The 21,919-nt window shown below is 40.4% G+C and overlaps 3 protein-coding genes across 5 annotated transcripts; 1 reads left to right on the top strand and 2 right to left on the bottom strand.

Moving 5' to 3' along the window:
• Nucleotides 1-1,052: 1,052 nt before the first annotated feature.
• uri1 (URI1 prefoldin like chaperone) lies at nucleotides 1,053-16,314 on the bottom strand. 3 transcript variants are annotated; one of them, XM_054777337.1, is made up of 12 exons: nucleotides 15,940-16,314; nucleotides 13,314-13,387; nucleotides 13,197-13,231; nucleotides 10,244-10,322; nucleotides 9,485-9,620; nucleotides 8,511-8,602; nucleotides 7,246-7,309; nucleotides 6,949-7,144; nucleotides 6,689-6,887; nucleotides 6,469-6,620; nucleotides 6,149-6,395; nucleotides 1,053-3,265 (listed from the first exon to the last, which is right to left on the bottom strand). In XM_054777337.1, exons 4-12 carry the CDS (start codon nucleotides 10,244-10,246, stop codon nucleotides 3,077-3,079), a joined length of 1,278 nt encoding a protein of 425 aa, XP_054633312.1. In that variant the 5' UTR covers nucleotides 10,247-10,322; nucleotides 13,197-13,231; nucleotides 13,314-13,387; nucleotides 15,940-16,314; the 3' UTR covers nucleotides 1,053-3,076. The 3 variants fall into 3 exon arrangements, with proteins under 3 accessions (XP_054633312.1, XP_054633313.1, XP_054633311.1); XM_054777336.1 differs by lacking the exon at nucleotides 13,314-13,387 and having other exon boundaries at nucleotides 1,166-3,265; XM_054777338.1 differs by lacking the exons at nucleotides 13,197-13,231; nucleotides 13,314-13,387.
• A 1,085-nt stretch (nucleotides 16,315-17,399) lies between these two features.
• On the top strand, nucleotides 17,400-19,542 carry zgc:112052 (protein C19orf12 homolog). Its single transcript, XM_054777481.1, has 3 exons — nucleotides 17,400-17,546; nucleotides 17,754-17,916; nucleotides 18,047-19,542. Exons 2-3 carry the CDS (start codon nucleotides 17,757-17,759, stop codon nucleotides 18,310-18,312), a joined length of 426 nt encoding a protein of 141 aa, XP_054633456.1. The 5' UTR covers nucleotides 17,400-17,546; nucleotides 17,754-17,756; the 3' UTR covers nucleotides 18,313-19,542.
• An 824-nt stretch (nucleotides 19,543-20,366) lies between these two features.
• Nucleotides 20,367-21,844, bottom strand: LOC129181825 (cytochrome b-c1 complex subunit Rieske, mitochondrial-like). The gene is made up of 2 exons (XM_054777480.1): nucleotides 21,640-21,844; nucleotides 20,367-21,101 (listed from the first exon to the last, which is right to left on the bottom strand). The coding sequence occupies exons 1-2, from the start codon at nucleotides 21,749-21,751 to the stop codon at nucleotides 20,491-20,493; spliced, it is 723 nt and encodes a 240-aa protein (XP_054633455.1). The 5' UTR covers nucleotides 21,752-21,844; the 3' UTR covers nucleotides 20,367-20,490.
• Between the last annotated feature and the right edge of the window lie 75 nt (nucleotides 21,845-21,919).

Genomic DNA, 21,919 nt, shown 5'->3' with positions numbered 1-21,919 from the left:
TTTTTTGAAAAAAATCAATATAGTGAGGGAGCGATATTCAAACTGCGCTATAACGAGGGACGACTGTATAACAGAGGGGTGGATATGAGTCACCATTCAAAGTATTCAACTAACGTCCAGTTATTCCGTCCAAATGAAGAACGAGGGTGTCTATTACTTTGTGTTGTGGTGGAGGGGGAGCTGAGACGAAAGGTAAAGCTCTCAGTTTACCCGTCGATGTACGTACGTAGCCTCGCCTATGGACATGAGCTTTGGGTAGCGACCGAAAGGACAAGATTGCGGATACAAGTGGCCGAAATGAGTTTTTTCCTTTAGAGATAAGGTGAGAAGCACTGTCATCTGGGAGAAACTCTGAGTAGAACCGCTGCTCCTGCGCATTGAGATCTGGTGGCTCTGGCATCTGGCCAAGATACCTCCCAGATCCCTCTTTGGAGAGGTGTTCAGGGCACATCCGGGTGGGAGGGGTTCTCAGGGAAGAAGACCCAGGACATGTTGGAGAGACTGTCTCTCAACTGGCCTGGGAACGCCTCGGGATCTGCCAGGATGGCTTCCCTGCTTAGGCTGCTGCCCCCGCGACCCGACCTCGGATAAGCAGAAGAAGCTGGATGGATTTTTAAACTGGCATTTTATTTGGGAAACACAAAACAGTGCTTATTGTGGAAGCCCGTTTCCGCCACTGAAAGAAAAAAAAAATGTCCCAATGGTGTCACATCGTGGCATGGTGATTTGTTGGCGATGAACTCAAGATGCAGCGTCGACCCAGTGCAGGTAAAAACTATTTCTTTTTATGAGCAGAAACAAAGAAGCTTGCTGCTGGTACATGAAACAAAAAGACAAAAGCAATGCTTACCACAGTCGTACGGCAAACAGGGACCAACCAAACACATTCAATGCTCTGACAAACTAACACGCCACCGGCTGAACTAAATAAGAAGAAACCAAATTAGCAACACGTGCGTGTCATAAGAAATGTAAAGCACACCGAGGAGATAGCAACACAGGAAGTATAACAAAATAAGAGCAGGAAACCGGAATTAAGGCATGGCAGTGAAAATAAACCAACTGACACGCAAACTAACGCACAGAGCGTGACAAATGGTATTCAAGATTCAAGATTCAAGAGTTTTATTGTCATATGCATAGTAAAACAGGCAGTTATACTATGCAATGAAATTCTTATTCTGTTCATTCTCCCAAGAAAAGAAAGAAAACACAAGAAAAAGAATAAGAACATAAGAAACACAAATACCAACATAAGAAACAAATACCATCATAAGAAACATAAATACCAATATATTAAGCAACAACAACAACAGAAGAGACATTAATACAGATGAATAATACAAATAAATGAATAAATAAATAAGTGAATAAAAGTGCTATGAGTGTGTGCGTGTGTTGCGTGCGGCGTGTGTGAGTGCTTCGTTGAGAAGCCTGATGGCCTGTGGGTAAAAGCTGTTCGCCAGTCTTGTGGTCCTGGACTTCAAACTCCTGTAGCGTCTGCCTGACGGTAGGAGTGTGAATAATGAGTGTTGTGGATGTGTGCTGTCCTTGATGAGGTTGTGTGTTCTTCGTAGGACTCTAGATTTATAAATGTCTTGCAGTGAGGGGAGGGCTGCCCCAACAATGTTCTGTGAGGTCTTGATCACCCGCTGGAGTGCCTTCCTATCACGTGTTGTACAGTTACCGTACCAAACAGTGATGGAGGCGGTAAGGACACTTTCCATAGTGCATCTGTAGAAGCAATGGTATGGTATGTCAATGGTAAATGGTATGTCATAATTATGAAACTAAAAAGTCGAAATTGAGATTAAAAAGTCATAATTATCATTTAAAAGTCATAATTATGACATAAAAAGATGAAATTATGAGATAAAAAGTTGAAATTCTGACAGTCATAGTAGTTATGAGATCAATTGAAATTACGATTAAGGCAGCACATGCGCAGTTTGTATCTCATAATTTTTAGGTTTTACCTCATTATTTTGACATTTTATCTCATAATTATAACTTTTTAGCTCATAAATAGGACTTACCATTGGAATATTATTTTTCTTTCCGTGGCGGAAACGGGCTTCCATGGCTTATGACTTGTGAAGACTGGAAAATGTAATAATGACTTGGGGCCTGACTCGTCCAGTCTTGTCCTGACTTGAGACTCAGACGTCTTTACTGGAGACTCGAGATTAAAGACTTGAGACCTGCAGAACACTGACTTTCTTCCACCTCTGCTAAATACTAGCTGGTTACACAACAATGAACCAAAGTCAACTTTGAAGGATTAAACAACAATGGGGATTAGGTCAATTTGGAATTGTGAAACTTAATCTTAGAAATAACAAGTCTTTATTTTTCAGGTCATATGATCGCACTGTCTTGTTTTGAAGGCTGTGTGTATTCATTTCAACTGTGCTGCTGTTGCCGCCTCTTCTCGACAATGTTTTTAATTTATCTTTTGAGAAATACTGTCGTTAAATATTATTGTTCCGCGTAAAGTTTGCTTGCAATTCTATTCCGGGGTAGTGCAGACAGGAGAAACAATTATTAGTAATGACAATATCAGACCGTAACCATTTACACTGGGAGCAAAACTGACACGCTATTACCATGCGGCATAACATCAATTTAGTTCCTGACAAATACTCACACGCTGAATGAAGAAGAGCTATATGAACCAAGCAAGGATCCAGTCAGGTGCGCCGAAAGATTATTTCTTGCAAGGAAAAACAGACAGCATGACTTGTAAGCAAAATCATTTATTTTCCTTCCCCCCCCCCCCGGTTAATATTTTTTTGTGTCTCATCACAAAGCTAGTCACAAAGCTACACGTACATTCATTAAGCAGGTCAAGAGCACGAGAAAGGTGAGCTACAGAAAGATTACAGTCCTACAACATCATCAACAGTTGAAAAGAGACCCAACATTTCAATCATTACCTTGCTTTTTTTATACTGATCTAAACCGTGTATGTATGTATGGTGGCTGAATGATGCTAGAGAGCGTAAAGAAAAGGGGGGGGGGGGATGTTTAGGGGTTCGTCCAACAAAAAGACTGTCGGAGGAAAAAACACACAGTATCATTTCTGCTGCATCCTGGCAGCTTTGAACTTTGACACCCGTTTAACAGGCTGCTGAGGGGGCAACATGTCGGGCGCTACCTCCTCCTGTTTCCACTCTAGGATGGTGGGCAGGGCCGGCGGGGCGATGGTCAGATGGGGAACAGCCAAGGGCATTGGATCTTTTTCCACCACTGTACCTGAGAAGGCCTGCACAACAAAGACAGAAAGAAAAGGAACAGCGTGGTGTCAGTTTAAGAACCGCCTATCTGATTTGCCATTGTTATTTCCTCCATGAAGACCACTGCACTTACATTTTGAACTGTTGGATCTTGTAAGTACATTCTAAGTAGAGCTTCAAAATGCAAAAAGAAGAATTCGGAGCGAGACAAAAAATGTTTTGAAAAACATAAATTATCAAAAATTTAAGACCACAGCTCAATCAACCTGAAATCCCCTTACAGTAAAATAGAAATATAATGTTGAAAAAGGGACTCAGTAATGACTAGCTGCACCATTCTTGTTAATCACCTCAAAAATTGGTTTGGTCATGCTTGATGCCAGTGTTTCCAGGAGGCTAGTGGGAATGTTGCTCCAGGTGGTGAGGATGGCTTCACAGAGGGCATCCACTGTCTGGAACTGATGTCCATTTTTGTAATCTTCCCTAGCCATCCATCCCCACATGTTCTCAATTGGATTTAGATTAATGGAACACACAGGATGGTCCAAAATAGTGTACTCATTCGTCTGGAAGAAGTCCTTTGTCAGGCAGCCATTGTGAACTACCGCTTGACTTTTTTTGTTCCATAACCATCAGGATCTTTGAAGAAGTTTCAAATGGCTGTCTGACTGCATCCAACCTCAGCAGCAATGGCCTGCTGCTTTGCAATCAAGAGATCACGACAGTGTGAATACCTGACAGAAAATGACATGCAAGCCACATTTTTTCCAAGATTTTGCCTTTTAGAAGCTGTGTTCTGAAACTTTTGATCAGCTGTTGAACATCTGATTTCACTTTAATGCTTGTTTGCATTAAATTGCTTACTCAAAACATTGATCAACACTGTTGATCGGGAGTGTACTTTATGACATGCATAACAGCCCCCTACAGGACTGCATTGGAACAACAATGGCAAAAACATTTCTATACAGTATCTTGTGTTTAGTTCAATCAATTGGAATGTGGCATTATTTACATAGCTCAGTGTTTCTTCTACATTCATGTATTCAAATAGATTTGCAGCATCCATCCCCCCCGTTGCCACAAATAGATTACAGTCCGGTGGGAAACACTGTAGCTGAAACAGCTATGATCATCTCCTTCACACCCACTGGTGGAAGCTTGGTGAAAATGAGGCTTACAGCAATTTGTGTAAGAAAAATACAGTCGGGCTGCACAAATATTTTTGTGTTTTTGTGTGCGTGTGTTCGTGTGTGTGTGGGTGTGTGTGTGTGTAATATAAACACAATGCGCTCCGGTTTACAGAAGTAAACGAGGCGTCTCCTGGCGCATTTGTGGCAATTTCAAGAATTTTGTGCAACAGGAGTCAGGACGGGTTGTCCAACCTTTTCCCACTAAGGTTCACATAGTGAAAAATGAAAGGATGGAAAGGCCCCTTTGATCATTTCCAAATATGCTAAGAGGTTATACAGTATGTATTTCCAAAAAAAATGCATCTCTCATCAAGATGAAAAAGCACATTAGTATGAACTTTGGCTTTTGCTCTTTTCCCCCAAATATTTCAACTTTCTTCTGAAATTCTCTTCATTAGAGCTGCAATGTGCAATCGATGAATCAATTATTAATCGATTATCCAATTAATCGACAACAACTATGGTAATCGATTAATTGTTTCATTTAAAAATGTAAATATCCTGATTTCAGCCTCTGAAATGTGACTGACTGTTTTATTTCCTTAGTCATCCATGAAAGCAGACCTATTGTCTTTGTGTTTCAGGCAAAACAAGATACTCACACCAGCTTTGACTGTCAAAGAGCAATCGACATTTTTGCCTCTTTCTGATACCTTGCAAAGCAAACCCCTGCAGAGATGTGTATGTACAGCATGCGGAAGAACATTCCCATGCAAAGTATGGGATTTATTCACTTGTACTTGTGTGTAGGAAAATGCATACATTTATGCACAACTCTTACCATGCGCACACACAAAACCTAGTGGTAGAAACATTGAAACTACAAATAGCTATGGCTGTGCCTGACCAGCGCAGGCCATATCATCTTGCTACGTGCTTCACAACCTGACCATCAAACAAGGCACCACCTCTCCCTCCAGAGCAGACGAGCCGATGCCAAACACAAAGCCTTCCCCTCACGTTTATTTATTTCTTATTTATTTATTGGAGATGCACGTGTCTGTGCCAGTGACTTGTTGATTTGCAGTAGAGCGTTCGTGATGTTTGTCGGTTGATTTTTTAATACTTCTCTACTTCAATTTCGGTGTTGGAGAAATTCCTCTTCCTCATCATCTTTGCTATGATTTTGGAGAGGGAAAAAGTCCATTCATGCATTCTTAGAAGGGAGTGCTGCTAAGAGGCGGAATTTTAAAATGTGTATTTTTTTTTGTTTTTTGTTTTAATCAGATTCATCGTTTAATTGAAAAAAAAATAATCGACCGATGTATCGATTTGTAAAATAATCGTTAGTTGCTGCCCTACTCTTCATGGTTTTTATTCCTCCTAATATTATGACGTTATTTCCATAGTATTTTGACTTCATTTCGATTATATTAATACGCTACAATTTACAACTTTATTTTGTTTTGGTTCTCATTATGACATAAAAAATAATTTGTTTAATATTTAAATTCCATTCAACTAAAATATTATTTTTCCATTTATATATCATATATATTCATTTATTTCAATTTTATTCTCCTAAAAAAAATTTTTCCCCTCATAATATTACGTTATTCTCCTAAAATTACGAGCTTTTTTCTCTTAATACATATTTAGACTCTATTCTTGTAAAATGGTTGCTGTTGTTATTTTTTGTATTGGGCCACGGGCCGCATTTTGGACACCCCTAGCATAGGAGATTGAGAAGGAAGAGGGCAACTAATTCTGCAGTCCTACCTCAAATCGTCCAGTGGGATGCGGTGGCATTCCTGTCGGACTGTCCTCCTCTGTAAGGCCGTCGCTGGCACTGTTGTCGCTGGGTGTAGCCTCGTCGTGGCTGAAACTGCGGCCCAGCATGCGCCGCTCTTCTATGTCTGCTGCGCTGCTTTCGCTTGTGTCGCTGCACACGCTGTTCTCCCGGCTTCGTGACTTCAGGATGGACTTCTTGGGGATGGGCTCTCCATTCCTCACGTCCACAAACAGCCTAAAAGGTGAAAAAGCTATGAAACAAACCTCTCATGTCGTCACTTGATGGCACAGGCATGCCGGGGCTCTACCTGTAGATGTCCGCAGGGGTCTGGATTTTGTGAACTTCGTGATGAGAGTGTCCGTTATGGTGACCGTTTTTCTTTTTCCGTTTTGAATGTTCTTTCTGTTCTTTCCTTTCACTGAACTTCAGCATGGTGTTTTTACTTGTGTTGATCCTCACCTAAAGCAAACAGAGACCAATTTCGCAAGGAACCTGTGAAAGGGAGCCTGTCCCGTAGTCACACTGACCTTCTTGGGCTCGACCGTGTGAGAAAAATAAATGGTTGGCAAACTGTCGTCTTCCTCGTCGTCTTCGTTTATGTCTCCACTAGGGGGCGCGCTACCGTGGAGTCCATTCACCGGAGGAGCGGCGTCTGCCTCATTCTGCTCCTCCGAAGAAGAGGATGACGATGTGTCCTCACCGACAAGGTCTGCATTGTCAGACAACCTGAGGAAACATTTTAATGACTCAGAAAAGAAAAGAACACAGGGAGGGTGTGGTGGTGTACCTGTCACGCTCATTGTGCAGCTCCTCCAGTTTCTCAAGTTCATCTAATCGAGCCCACAACTCCTGCTGAGTCATGAAAGCGTTTGTTGTCCCGTTTTTATGGGCCTCCTCTCCACTTTCGTTACTGTCCTCTTCCAGATCCAGCACAGTGTCCACCTTCGGCTTTGAATGTGGCTTGTGAGCCACTCTATGCTTCCCTGTTAGACAGAAGAAGGTATCGGCAAAATATGTTTAAGCGTCACTGTGATCTGAGTTTGGGTAGACTCCATTAGCGTGCTGGTTAAAAATTAAAAGATACCTTTAGTGAGAGTGGTCTCATGTTCCCCAATCTCCTCTCTGATGTCAACGTAGCCCCCTTTATTCTAAAACACAAATATTGTCTGTAAAGTTGGGGACGTTTTTTTCCTGTGGTGACTTTAATGTAAAATGTAAAAATAGAACAAGAAAAGAACAAGAGAACTAAAAAAAACCCACCAAAAAATGGAAACGTCATAATTTTACGAAAATAACATAATATGAGGAGCACAAAAAATTTGAAATATTAAAGACTTTTTTAAAAAAGTCATAATATTATGAGAAACAAACAAAACAATACAAGTTGTAATTTTTTACAAATAAGGTGGCAGAAAAAGTTATGATATTCCGAGAAATAAAGTCAAAATATTACGGGGATAAAAACAGCAGAAATGGGTAAAAAAAAAAAAGGGAATTCTATGGGAATTTAAATTATGTAATTTTATGTGAAAAGATAAAATATTAACCAAAAGTTGTACTCTAACAAGAACATTTTATGAGAATAACCTCGGAATATTATGAGGAATGAGTCATTTTCGTAGCATAGAGTTGAAATATTAAACTTTTTTTGTTTGGTTTTTTTTGGTCGTAATTTGTGAGAAGCACAAAATGTATTTGTAATTTTTGGAATAATAGGATGGAAAAAAAATCACATTATGGGAATAAAGTCAAAATATTAGAGGAATAAAGTCAGAATTATGAGAACAATATTTCTAACAATAAAGTTGAAAATTAAAAAAACAGAAATGGAAAAAAAAAACAATAATTTTCCAAGAATAAAGTTAAAATATTACGGGAAAAAAGTTGTATTCTAATGAGAAAAAAGTTGAACTTTTATTATAAAAAAAGTCCTAAAATTATGAGGAAAAATAATCATTTTAGTATAGTGAAAAAAATTTTGAAGTTGTAATATTATGAGAAACAAAACAAAATGCAATTTTTGGAAAAGTAGGTTGGGAAAAAGTTATAATACAGTAATATGTGAATAAAGTCAAAATATTATGGGAATCAAGTCATAATATTATGAGAAGAAAATGTACAAAGATAACTTAAAAGGAAAGTTAGATATTAAAAAAAAAAATTAAAAAGAAACACTGCAAAAATGGGGGGGAGCAAAGATGATACTGTTAATATACTTTTTCACCTATATCACAAAGCTGAGATGCGCTTTTTTCTTGAAATGTATATATATTAAAACTTCTTAGCATAGCATAATTATATGGCCCGTGCTGGAAAAGGTTTGGACACCCCTGATGTAAAGCAACATACAGATGAGATGTTCTCCCAGTCCTTCACCATTCCGACTCTTGCTTCAAAGTTTTTCCTCGTCTTGCACAAACCATCAAGTTCACTCTTCACATCTGCAACAAAATGTTTGGAAAGATCAAAATGAGCACTGTGGGTTGATGGTGGCAGACTGATGGAGTATAAACATGGCTGCAGGCCCTTATACATTTGAACCAAACATTCAACATAATGACTGAAATGTTTAAAAGTTGAGGGGGCAAATTATGACTCAAACCGTACACAATATCCTCTGCCCTGAATACCACTCCGGATCATTAAATCTTCACAACAATTAAGCCCTTTTACAAAAAGCGAGCAGAGAGCCCTTGTTTCCATGGCGATCGGGAGCCCCTTCAGCGTGTGCATCAAGTGGAAGTGAGAAAAGGTCAAACAGAGAAGGCCTGACAAGCCCGTCGCTGTCTGACACATTTCAGCTTGCTATGTTTGCATTACAGCACTTAACTCTGTAATAGCAGGGCAGGCTGGGGCACAAAATTTGGGGGGGGGGGGGGGGGGGGGGGGGGGTGAGTGCAGATGACTGTGGATGGGTGGTGGCAGCACACTTCTGCATCACTTAACACTCTAACAATGTTCTCATCAGAGACTGTTACATACACTCACTGGATCCGATATGACAATTTAGCTCTCTTCGTTCACTTACAATGAGCAACGGGGGAAAAAGGACAATTTATTTGTGTTTAATCTTTCAAAATGCCACTTGCAGGACATTACTTGATCACAAGGATGAAAGCATAAACTCAGCAGTTTGAAATGATCTAAACAAAAGAAGTTGCGGTCACTTTTCCACGTCAGTGTTTGTGTTTCCAGAAGCGCTGCAGTGACTAATGCAACAACGCCCTCTGCTGGTTTCAAAGGAGAATCGTTTGACGTCACCATTGAGTCAATGGGATGCTTTTCGCAGGGTGTGAAACCATGGGGGGATTAAAAAGACTCACACTTCATCCTGTGGTCGACGATTTTCTCAGCCTGCTTGGCAGAGCACTTAGCAAACCAGTTGTCACCCAGCAACACCGTGACTTCGTTAGAGTGCACCAGCTTCCCGGGCATGAAGGCCAGAGGGCCGAACGGCACCTGGAAAGATGGAAGGTGGATGAAAACCATACACATGGAGTTGGAATTGTGATAGCTTTCCAGTCAACAAGCAGCCCCACAAAAACAAACACCAACTTTGTTACTTAGTATGTATCCCTAATTTCTGGTGTATGTATTAACTCACTCAATCCCAGCCATTTTTCAAAAGACAACACCTTCAGGTGGCCATTGTAGATTATTTTGACTGATTTTTCAAGGCACACAGAATATTGTGTTCTATGGCTATATAAACATAGAACCTACCAAAATAAAGATTAGACTCTCGTCTTTCATCAGAAAAAAAAGCTTGTTTCTACATTCTTCCGCTCTTTAGTAATCAGCAGTAGAACACAGGTAAGTTTCAGGAAAATATCAGCTCCCAACAAGAAAAGGGAGGAAAAGCTTTTTGTGAAAAGATACATTTCAAGCATAACTTTCACTTTGACTAAAAGTGACATCTTTTAGTGTGCAGTTGCATCATCACTTCTTTTTGCCTCTCACGCAAAAAAAAAAAAAAATCATAAAAGACGTATAAATATGTATTTGTGATCGGACGTTTGGGTTTATAAAATCATATACATATGTCTTTGGTACTGAATGAGTTAAGTAAGTTGAACACTTACCATAATGTCGTACGACACTTGGTCCGGAAGAGTTTTGAGCCGGTCTTTCAGGGCTTCATAATCACCTGAGAGCTTCTCCCTGTATGTTGATAAAACGCAAAATGTTAAGACACCTTCTGTGATAAACTGTTGGCAACTACTTGGTTTTAGCTCAGTGAAAATGACACATCGTGGGTGTGAGTAGACTTACAGCACCTTACTCAACTGACCACATACTATCGCAGTTATTCATTTCATTTAACAATAATTAGGGATGCGCCGATCAACTACTGATTGGTATCAGCCGATTTCCTTGAAAAATCATGTGATCAGCATATGCCGATGAATGCGTTTCAACGCCGGTCACCTGTGGTTAGTCTAATTGCAGCCTGCAGAGATCCATGCGTGCATGTACTGCCTTGCCCTAACCGACGTCTTGGGCACCGTCCTCCTACTTTCCTTCACAATCTGCATGCGTGCCAAAACAAAAACAATCTTGTCTGCCTTGTGGAACTTAACTGCCAACACATGCCACAAAAACTATCTTGTGGGGGGCGGAGTGGTGTCAGTGAAACGGCAGGTAACGCAGCCATGTGGCGAACCCTCACCCTTATGTGCGTGACAGTCAGAAGGCTAAGCAAATAACCCAAAAAAATAATTTAATCATTGGACGAAATGACCGGCCTTTCTCAGCGGTGGAAGACAGCGGGTTTGCCAAGTGCTGTCTCACTTAGAACCCACCTACGTGCCACTGGAAGTCCTGCTAGGGCTCCACCAATCTACTCACATCTACTCGCATCCAGTGAGAGTACATTTAAGTCTCCTTAAAGAAGGCGTCTCATCCTCTAAGTTTCACAGGTGATATACTGTAAATTCTGGTAAAAAAGCCGCACCGGTGTATAAGCCGCACCCACAAAATTCAGAGGGAAAAACAGATTTGTTCTTGTATAAGTCGCACTATTGTATAAACCACACGTGTCCACGTCATAAAGTGGCATATTGTGGCGCGCAAAAGTCCATGAAGACCAGTCAGCTCTTTATTTGACAGGAGCCAATCATGAGCTATGAATAAACTCACAACGAGTGTGTCAACCCATTGGAAAATGCAGGAGGTCATTACTCAATATAACAGTATGACTCATGGTTTCATCTTACAAACAACATTAAACTCATCACACAGCAACTCACTCAAACGTTGTAGTTGTAGTTCTGAAGCAAAGGTGATGTCAAGCGATTAGAATTTAGCCATACACTGGCTGCACAGCAGGGCTCAGAGAAAAAAGTAGCGGTTTATACTGGAATTTATGGTATGTTTTCTTGAAAAGTAACTCAAACATGTTTTTGTCTAAATTAAGGTGATTTTATGGTTCTTTTTTTCCATATCATATAGCCAGTAGCAGGGACGCAGCCAGGAATTCTGGGTCCCATGAAAAAAATAATAATTATGAATTAATTACTAACTGTTTTAATAATTACCTATTTTTTTGGGTGCCCTAGCAGTCAAGGGACCTTGGAATAGTCCTGACTTTCCCCTTTATACGGTACCCCTGGCCAATAGCACTAAATTGAAAAATGTATAATTAATACAATGTTATTTTTTAATTATCAATAATATAATTCTATAATTGCCCTGCGATTGGCTGGCGACCAGTCCAGGGTGTACACCGCCTGTCACCCGAAGTCAGCTGGGATAGGCTCCAGCATACTCCCACGACGTTAGTGAGGAGAAGCGGCATAGAAAATGGATGAATGGATGGATAATTCTATAATTACTTAATTAAAAATGAAAACCTTCATTAAATAGTGTATAATAATTATACAAAAACTTACATTATGATTATTGATAATTGTTTAAATTGTAAATACACTTATTTAATAGTAAAATAAAGCTTTTTAAGAAATGATTGCCACATACAGCACAATAAATCTGAAGATCTTTAAAAAGTTAATTATTTCAGTAGTTTGATTAAAAAAGTAACACTCATATTCTATATAACCATGACACGTTTCAAGAAAATATTTCTTAATATTTTTGGCTAATTATAGCTTACAGCTAATAAAAAGCTCCAATTCAGTATCTCAGAAAATCTGAAAAATTGTTGAAAACATTTTCAACTACTGGTTCACGCTCTAATCAGCAAATGAACTGCAAAAAAACCCTGAGCTTGAATTGGTCTCTGTGTCTGAACTGAACTCCTGAAATCAAATAACTTTTGCACAATACTCTACTTTGTTGCGATACACCTGACGCGTCGCTCCCAGCGGCTTCCCGACACTTGTTTTGTAAAAAGGTGATGTGTTTTATTTCATGACACTGTGAGTCAGACCGTAATTGTGAGTGATGCCCTCTTGTCTGTTTGTTGATGAGTTAAGACACTTGGTTGGAATGTAATTCTGGACTGATGTGGCCCAGCCTCACCCAGACTCTACCTCCAGTGGCCCCTGGTTGCCTTGCGTTTGAGACCCCTACCTTAAGACATATTGTATGGCCATCAACCACGGTCGGTAAAAAGGATGAGCATGATAAACTCACAGGTGTCTCCACTACATCTACCTGATGGAGGGTCACCGTGCGTGACGAACACCCACTCCCCGCCGTCTGCTCATGTGAAGTACCACTTGTGAGTACCACAAGTATGCACGACAATATTAATGACGGCTGGATTCCATGAGCTGCTTTGCTTCTGTTGTGACAGCTTCCAGACCAAAGCTGGAGATAATGTGATTATAAACCTGTGTTCTCCATGCTTCATGCTGAAGAACATGTTCTCTAAGTATACAGAGTTTGCAGAAGATACACTACCATCAGAACCAAGGCATATCACATCTCAAATTGCTCTGTATTCAAAATAGTTTGCAAAGTTTGTTTTTTTTAATCATGTGGGTGTGACTGTTTGAGCGTGCATGTTTTGTACAAGGAGCTGTCGCATACACACTAATGCTGAGATGGCCACTCATTTTTAGTGTTGCTTACCAATGCTGAATCCGACGGTCGCAGTCCTTCACCACCTGTTGTCGTGTGGACAAACACACTCACATAAATTACACGATTTGTGGAATGCTGAATTCAAATGTGTCTTTGGAAAATTACCTCTTCACTAGTCGATTCTCCAGTTAGAAAAGGTTTCTCATCAACTGATAATGTAGAAGAGGCTACCTATTACACTGAGAGAGGCACGCAATGCGACCTTATCTTGTGTAATTACTGAAAGTTGACTACCAACTGGTTATTGGCAAATACAATCCACAGACGTAGCAATTTCACAAATATTCCTTGAACAGCAATGTACAAATAATCAATACACTCCTGGTCAAAATTTTAAGACCAGCTGAAAAATTGCAAGAATTGGGCATGCTTGATGTCATTGTTTCCAGGAGCATTGTGGGAATATTGCTCCAGGTGATGAAGATGGCTTCACGGAGGGCATTCACTGTCTGGAACTGATGGAACTTCCCTTGCCATTCATCCTCAAATGTTCTCAATTGGATTTCGTTCAGAGGAACCCGCAGGATGGTCCAAAAGAGTGAACTTATTCTTAAAAGAAGTCCTTTGTCAGGCGGGCATTGTGAAGTGCAGTGTTTTCCTGTTGAAAAAGCCAGTCATTACCACACAGACGAGGACCTTCAGTCATGAGGGATGCGCCCTGGAACATCTCCACAAAGCCAGCTGCCATTTCACGCCCCTGCACAACCTGAAGCTCCAGAAAAAAAAGCAGTCCAGATATGATGGCGCCCCCAATGTGCCACACGGACAACACCTCAGGTGGGGTCTCCTTGTTGTACCAGTAACGTTGGAAGCATCAAGGTTACATTTTTTCTCATCAGAGAATAAAACTTTAAGATTTTGTGGCATTGCAGGAGACGAGGCCTTTGAAGATGTTTTTTGTTCTTAAAAAGCTTCTCCCACAGATGCCGTCTGATGGTTATTGGACTGCACTCGGCACCAGCAACATCCTTCATTTGAGCCGAGGATGGCCCCGTGTCTTGACGGACTGCCAATCGGATCCTGAGACTGTGACATTTTTTTGGCTTTACCACTTCAGTTTTTTGTTCCACAGCCCAGCCCTCGGGATCTTTGAAGAAGTTTTCAAAAGACTGTCTTACTGTGTCCAACCTCAACAGCAACGGCGCACTGCGAGAGGCCTTGCTTATGCAGCTCAACAATCTGACCACGTTCAAAGAGAGAGAAAGCTTTTTTGTCTTTGCCATCAGGAGATCATGTCAGTGTGAATATCTGACAAATGACATTGAATCCACATTTTTACCAAGATTTGGGCTTTTAAAGGCTGTGGTCTTAACTTTTGATCAGCTGATAAACAGCCTATTTCACTTTAATGTTTGTTTGCAAAAAATTGCTGACTCAAAAATGGGTTTGTCTCACTCCCATTTCTTATTTTTGCATTTGAAGCTCTACTTAGAACCTCCTTAAGATCCAACAGTGCAATATGTAAATCTGGCAATTTTTCAATTGGTCTTAAAATTTTGATCAGGGGTATATGAGAGCTCCATCAACAATTCTGTCTCTACAAAAACAATGCTACTCAATTTTGATTAAGACATGCACAGAAGTACTGATTAGTGGTTCTAGTTTGAAGTAGTGTAGAATTATACTTCATCATTCTGTTGCCGTTGTTAATGTTTCCAAGTAAATGCAGTGCAGAAAAACACCACGGTAGATTACAAACAATGATAACTACAGATGGTACGTAGCAAATCGACTGAAGCAAAGGCTAAATGGAGTGCACTACTTGGCTGCAACCAGCAGGGGCGCTGTGGACCCAACCTCAAGCAGTGCAGCTCTTATAAACTGCATAATTTCCCTGTATCTACAATCTCACCAAAGTTCACAGACGTTTCACCAACTATTTTATCAGCTATATTGTTATGGAACAATCCTACAGAAATAAAATGTAGATATAACTTTGACTTAAAGATATGCTAGTTCTCATTCAACTATAGTGCTTGCACTAAAAAAAAAAAACATACAAAGCAAATCCACGGGAAAAAAAACACTAATAAAATTCTACACACTGATACCCGCCAACTAGGCCACCACTTCATATGAAACAATTAAAAGGAACTAGAGGGCGACCGCAAATAGAGCTGCAAAAAGACCAAATAATTCAAGAGAGTTAAGCAAAAATATACTAGCACCGCCGCTTATAATGCATATGCGGTATAGTTAGTATATAGTATATATTCTCTATGTATTGCACTCCCCGTGTTTTTATTGCGTCTTCTGAGTGTGACTTGTAAAGTAGAGCAGGGGGCGTTGACGTTCAAGATTTACAAGCTAACGTTAGCTCCTGTAGCCAGCTGGCTAACTAGCGCAGCCCTCGTTCACTTTCGTTTACCCTCACAAAACACCTAAATGTGAAACCCGCACCGATGGCGACGTTATTTACCCCGCATAGTTAAATGAAACCTGCGAAAAATACTTTCTTTTTGTGGCGGAAGTTCAGAGGCTGCCAACAAAAGAAGGAAGGTTATGGAAAATAGAAGCGTCATCGTGACAGACAATTTAAAAGGTGCCAGGCAGCGAACATTAGTAGAGCAATATGTTTATTTTATTGTTCACTTATTGTACAAAACGCACTAAAGCTGCTGACCCATGTGGCCCAGAACACCCACCCCCCGAGCCGACGCGTGGTCACCAGCTGCGACTGGACTAGTTCATTTAAAGCCAGCTAAGTGCTTTGTGTCTTAAACATAGTTACCTTTTCGTGTTCCTCTCGGAGCCTGACAACTCCACCGGGATCTTCCATGTTTATCATATTCCTTTCAGCCGTCGTCATCCCAAGCGCACAGCAAGGTTTTTTTTTCTTTTTGTGGGTAAACAAAGCTCAGGGGTTGTTGTGAGTCCTAAAGAAGTGTTTATGAATGCAGCAGAAGCTTCTTCTCAGACCCACTTTAGCAGAAGTCATCAACGTGGCAGCGTTTATTATCCACACTTTCGGAAGTAATAACATCTCACACTCTCATTTCAGGATTTCCGCATCATTCCCCCTCCCAAAAATAGCAAATGTTTGAAGATGTCCAGATAAAATAAGTCCTCGTCGACGTCGCTCTGCGCCACGCACTTACAGGACAAGTTAACTGTAGTCGAAGTGAAACATCCGGTTTCATTTCTGCTTTCTCTTCACTACAAAATAATACGAATGGGCGCTTGACTGTATGTCTGTGGGAAAATGACAAGTTTAATTGAGTGCTGCTTTATCAGAAGAAAGTATTTCTGGTCTTGTAAAGCTGTTTTGATCAAGATTTGATCCCGCTAATATGTCTTTAACGGGTTTGTAGAAATTGGTGTACGGGCGTTCTATAGCTCTTATTTTGAAGAAACATTATCGTTTCCTTTTTCAGACCAACTTCACCCAATAGCTTGTTGAAGTGTCTCCCAGTGTATTGTGGGTAATTGTGCAAATACGCAGATGTAAACATTAACAAACAGCTTTTGCAGCCACTTTAAGCAAATTTCAGTCACACAGAACGGCGACATGTTAGGATATTGACCCATTTCGATGACTAGAGCCAAACTTTATTTTGAGGTCATATTACTGTCGGTGCTTTCTTTAGCAGCCAGTATCGTATTACATGGGCTGATTCTCACAACAGACATGCTGCCAATAACACAAAGCATGGGTACTCATTAAATCACAAAAAATAAAACTATTTTTATTAATGAACACAATAACTGCAAATATATCCCAGAAAAAAACGACTCTTACAAGAGTAAATATTGCGCTGTTGCGTAATGGGCGAACGTCAACGATTGGGGTTGAGGGGTGATCCCAACATCGACGTTATGTATGCCAAGGTTTTTTTTTTTACATTAGTATCGGATTGATATTAGCGTGATGAGAAAGTTCACAAATATTTGTTAGTATTGTTATATTTATATATTAAAAGAGGGAACCATTATGTTATTTTCTTGACTTTGTTACATGCTCCTATATTGTGGTGTTTTCTATTGTTGAATGAAAATAAGTTCGTTTATATGTTTGTCCAGCTAAAATCATTTTAATTCTAATTTAAAAAAAATAACAAAATCACTCACTTAGTTGGAATGTTTTTTTATTTTTTTAAAAAAAGCATCCGCATCGGCAATTTTTACTATTTTAGTATTAAGTTGTTATCGAAGAGATACCAAAATGTGCAGTATCGCTCATCCCTACTGACGAGTCATGAATATTCCCATCAGGCATTGCGGCCACTGACAGACAAAAGTCGCAACAGAAATGGACACCGTGTCGGAGCAAAGTGGAAACACAACAACACGATGCCAAATGATTCATCGATGCTTCTGAGAAACTAGTAATTTAATAAGGTATGTTGACATAATTCACGTTTTTCAGGAAAAGACTACTGATATAAAACAATGTTGTCAGACACTTGCTGTATGTACACCAAAACTACTGTATTTTTCGATAAAGTTATGGCAATCATACATGTGACTAATATTAGCATAAGCTATGCTAATTAGCCGAATGTTACCTGAATTATGATGATAGCTTCTATCTTTTCCATAACACAGAGAATGTGTCAGAGGCTTGAAGATGTTATGAAACTGTGCTGCGAGTTATCTGCGGATCAGCAGATTCAGACCACAGTGAAGGGGTCTGGAAAGGGGGCAGCAGCAGCCGGAGGCCTGGCCTTTGCTGGTGGCTTGGTCGGAGGTCCGCTTGGTATTGCAGTGGGTGAGTGGAACAGATGCAACAGATTCTGGTAGTTATTGAATATTGTTTTAACTCACTTGGGACATTTGCTGGAGAGATACATTTGCATGTCGGGAAGGGTAAAGACACTTTAAACCTCGGCTCTCCTCAGGTGGGGCTGTCGGAGGCCTCCTTGGCTGCTGGCTGACCAGTGGCCAGTTCAAACCTCTCCCTCAGGTCATCATGGAGCTGAGTCCTCAGCAGCAGCAGAAGCTCTACGCCGATGTCGTCGCCATCCTCGGAGACGTTCATTGGACTGATGTGGCCCAGCTAATGGCTCTTGTGTTGAGCAACAGCAGCCTGAAGCAGCAACTCACAGCTGCCCTTCTTGGCTATGTCACCAAGGAGCTTCAAGCAAACGTACACTATGTGGATTAGTGTCTACGGGTCCACTGGTTGTGAGACTTTTAAATGGTAAACCCACACTGACAACACTGGCCTTATAGTGACAACACATTCAATTGTGAATTATGAATTGTGCCATTGCATTCATGCACAGTGTTTATTGCGTCAGAACCTACAGTGAAGACCAAATGTATTCATACCCTGATCAAGCTTTGAGTTAAAAATATAATAATAATTTGGGTAATATTATTTTTAGCTGGAAATGACACAAACAACAGGCCCATGGCACATTCTAAAAATATTATTTAACAAAAAACTGTAATGAAAAAAAACAGCAAACATTTTTTCAAAATCTGCAGTAATTTTATAAGAATAAAGTAAATCAATATTAAAAAAGGAAAAAAGTCGAACAAAATCTAACAAAACAAAAAATGACATCATTTTAGTAGCATGAAGTTAGTGTTCCAAGAATAAAGTCAAAATATTGGAATGAAGTCAGTTACGAGAAGGAAATTTACAAGAAGAAAGTTTAAATAGTTGGGGGGCGGGGGGGGGGCAGCTGTGATTTTACAAGAATAAAGACAAACTATTAAGAGAATAAGTCGTATTCTAACAAGAAAAAAAGCAGCAATTTGATGAGAATAAACTTGTAATATGATGAAAAATAATCTCATTTTAGTAGCATGGAGTTGAAATATTAGCTATTTTTAAAAAGTTGTCACATGAGAAACAACAAAAAATGTAATATTTTTGGAGAAATACTGTGGGTTTGGGAAAAAGTTACAATATGGGAATAATGTCATAATATTTACAAAAATAAACTTTACAATATGAATATTTTAAAAAACGAGCAAAAATGGGGTAAAAAAAAAAGAGCAAAGACTGAAGTTCATACTAATAATACTTTTTCACCTGTATCACAAAGCTAAGATGCAGTTTTTCCTTGAAACAAATACTGTATAAGTTCTTAGCATTGTCTTACAAAATATCGGTAGTCCTTGCATCCTTTCATTTTTTAGTATTTGCCCTTCGGTGGAAAATGTTTGGACACCCCTGTATTATGCGATTCATTTAAATTTAATTGTGGCCAGGATATGAATGCTTTTGTGCCTTTTTGTGTATATATTTTTTTTTATTATCGACTACCTTTGGTATGCGTTAAGCTGTGACCCAAATAGAGCCAGTTGCTGTTATATTTACTCTCTGAACTCCCACTTTACAATGCCAACTATGATGAGACAAATAAACATCACAGGTACCAGTGGACAATTGTTTTCTTTAAAAAAAAAAAGTTAAGATGCAGTGCACTTCTACACCATTTGCAGTGCTCATAAATAAGACACCCACACGGTAACTACTGTAGATACAGCGCGCACGGCGTTAGAATACAGTATGTGCCTCACACGCAGCTCCACTGAGGACGAATAACATCACAAATTAGTTAACATTATGCGCGTCATTATGTCCCCCAAGCTCTTGAAAAGGAAAGCCATCCACCATGGAAGTGAAAAGGAACTTCCTAACAAGCTCAGAGAGTACGCCCACGAACATTGTCCACACCGTTGCGACCAACGGAAAGGATGAAGCTCATATCCTTTGGCATGTTAAAGGGTCTGCTCCTATGAAAGCGACAGTAATAACCAAGCAGGTTAGTGGTCTCGTTACTCAGATGGAAAGGTTGTGAATGCTTTGGCTGGAAGACCAGAATCAACAATGCTAATGGATTGTTGGAAAACTAAGGCGTAAGGGTGTGAAAAGTGAAGTGTTTATATCCAGTAAGGTGTGGTTTCATTTGGATAACATTAAAGGTTCAGAGTGAAGCTGGTGGGCATGATAAAGCAGCAAATGAAGTTTACTGGTGCTGTTGGCTGGGTTTACAAAAGGGACACATTTAATAAGCAGATAATATCAAAATAACAAAGCTAATGACGAATCATTTAATCACAACCGTGTCTTAAATTATCTTTAAGATATTTTTTGCTATAGTTTTTTTTTTTTTTTTTAAGATGTACGATTAGCTCCAATACTTACTACTTTAAAGTAGCAAGACAAGCTAGACATTCATAAGAGAATGAAAAAAATGCAACTGTGGTCATACTGTAGGAAACAGGTCTTTATTAATTAAATAAATCATCTTTCACCTCTTTCAGAGAGCCTATTACATTGACGCATAATACAGTAGCGGATAGATAGCCGAGCCATAAGATAGATTTATCCCACAATAACCGTGTCGTCATCAGGGAACTCGTAGTAGGGGACCTCCAGGTTAAGAGGAGCCGGCCCCTTTCTAATTCTTCCTGAAGCATCGTAGTGGGAACCATGGCAAGGACAGTAGTAGCCTCCGAAGTCACCGGCGTTGGAGATTGGCACACAACCCAGGTGGGTGCACACACCAAGAACGATAACCCATTTGGGGTTGGAAACTCGATCCTTGTCATGCTGGGGGTCGCGGAGCTCCGCGAGGTTGACGGCCTCCTCTGTTGCGATCTCCTTCTCCGTGCGGTGACGGACGAACAGGGGTTTGCCTCTCCACTTGAAGGTCATGTTTTTGCCCTCGGGGATGTCACCCAGCTTGATCTCGATCTTGGACAAGGCCAGGACGTCGGCTGAGGCGCTCATGGAGGAGACAAACTGGGTGACCACTGTCTTGGCGGCATAGACACCGACGACGGTGGTCGCCCCAGTGACCAGGTAGGAGAAGGCCCGCCTCCCCTCGCTGCTGTCCTGGGAGGACTTGTTGGGGTCTGTCACCTCAGGACGACGGTAATCTGTGAAGTCAGGGATCTTGATGTCTGTGTGGGCGAGGCGGGTTCCTCCAGGAGCTGAAACCAAACAAACGACCATAGTTGGAGACATTAATGCAAAAAAATGTGAACGTCGTTACTGTGGCTGTTTCAATTCACACACCTCTGTAATTACACTTTCACATATACACTACGTAGTTAGTTCCCGAGGGCGCATATTTTGACAGTGTTGTGCTGTCGTTGCGCTCAATTGAACTTTAATTTAATCCCTTGCATTTAAAGGTCATCCAGTCACTTCTGCAAATAAACAAATTGATGTTGACTAGTTTCGCTGGTAACGTATAACAACACCTGTTTAGCTTGTCGTGTTCCTTTAAGTCTTGTTGACATGACTTTTCGGGTGTTGTCTTTTCATAGGTCGACATCACGGTTATCGACATGTACAAACTTCCCTGTCGTGCAACAACAAAAAATACCTGCCTACGACGAATCTATGTACTGTTAGATTCATAAATTCGCCGATATGCTGCAGTATACCAAACGCACGTAGCTACATGGGTAATATACTGCGAACGTTAAATTAGCCGTTAGCATCTAACCCGATAGGAAAGCTTACCAGTAGCACACGGCAAGTCCTTAACTCCAGGTAACACCATACGTTTGACGGATTGCTTTGTCGCCTGCAGCACTGGGGCAAAAGCCCCACAACGACCGGCGATGGTCATCATTTTTCTCGATAAACGAATCCCTCACCCCGTAGTTGGGGACACGACCTTGCATCGACAACTCTTCCGTGTCCTACTGTAATATGACGTGTCGGAAACAAGTTCTCCTTGTAGAAAGTTCCGACAGGAAAACTGCGCGATTTTGGTTGGTTTAAACCTCTGTTTTAACGG

This window comes from Dunckerocampus dactyliophorus, chromosome 5, assembly GCF_027744805.1.
Source record: "Dunckerocampus dactyliophorus isolate RoL2022-P2 chromosome 5, RoL_Ddac_1.1, whole genome shotgun sequence".
NCBI lineage: Eukaryota > Metazoa > Chordata > Actinopteri > Syngnathiformes > Syngnathidae > Dunckerocampus > Dunckerocampus dactyliophorus.
This window is presented reverse-complemented; position numbering and strand designations above follow the sequence as displayed.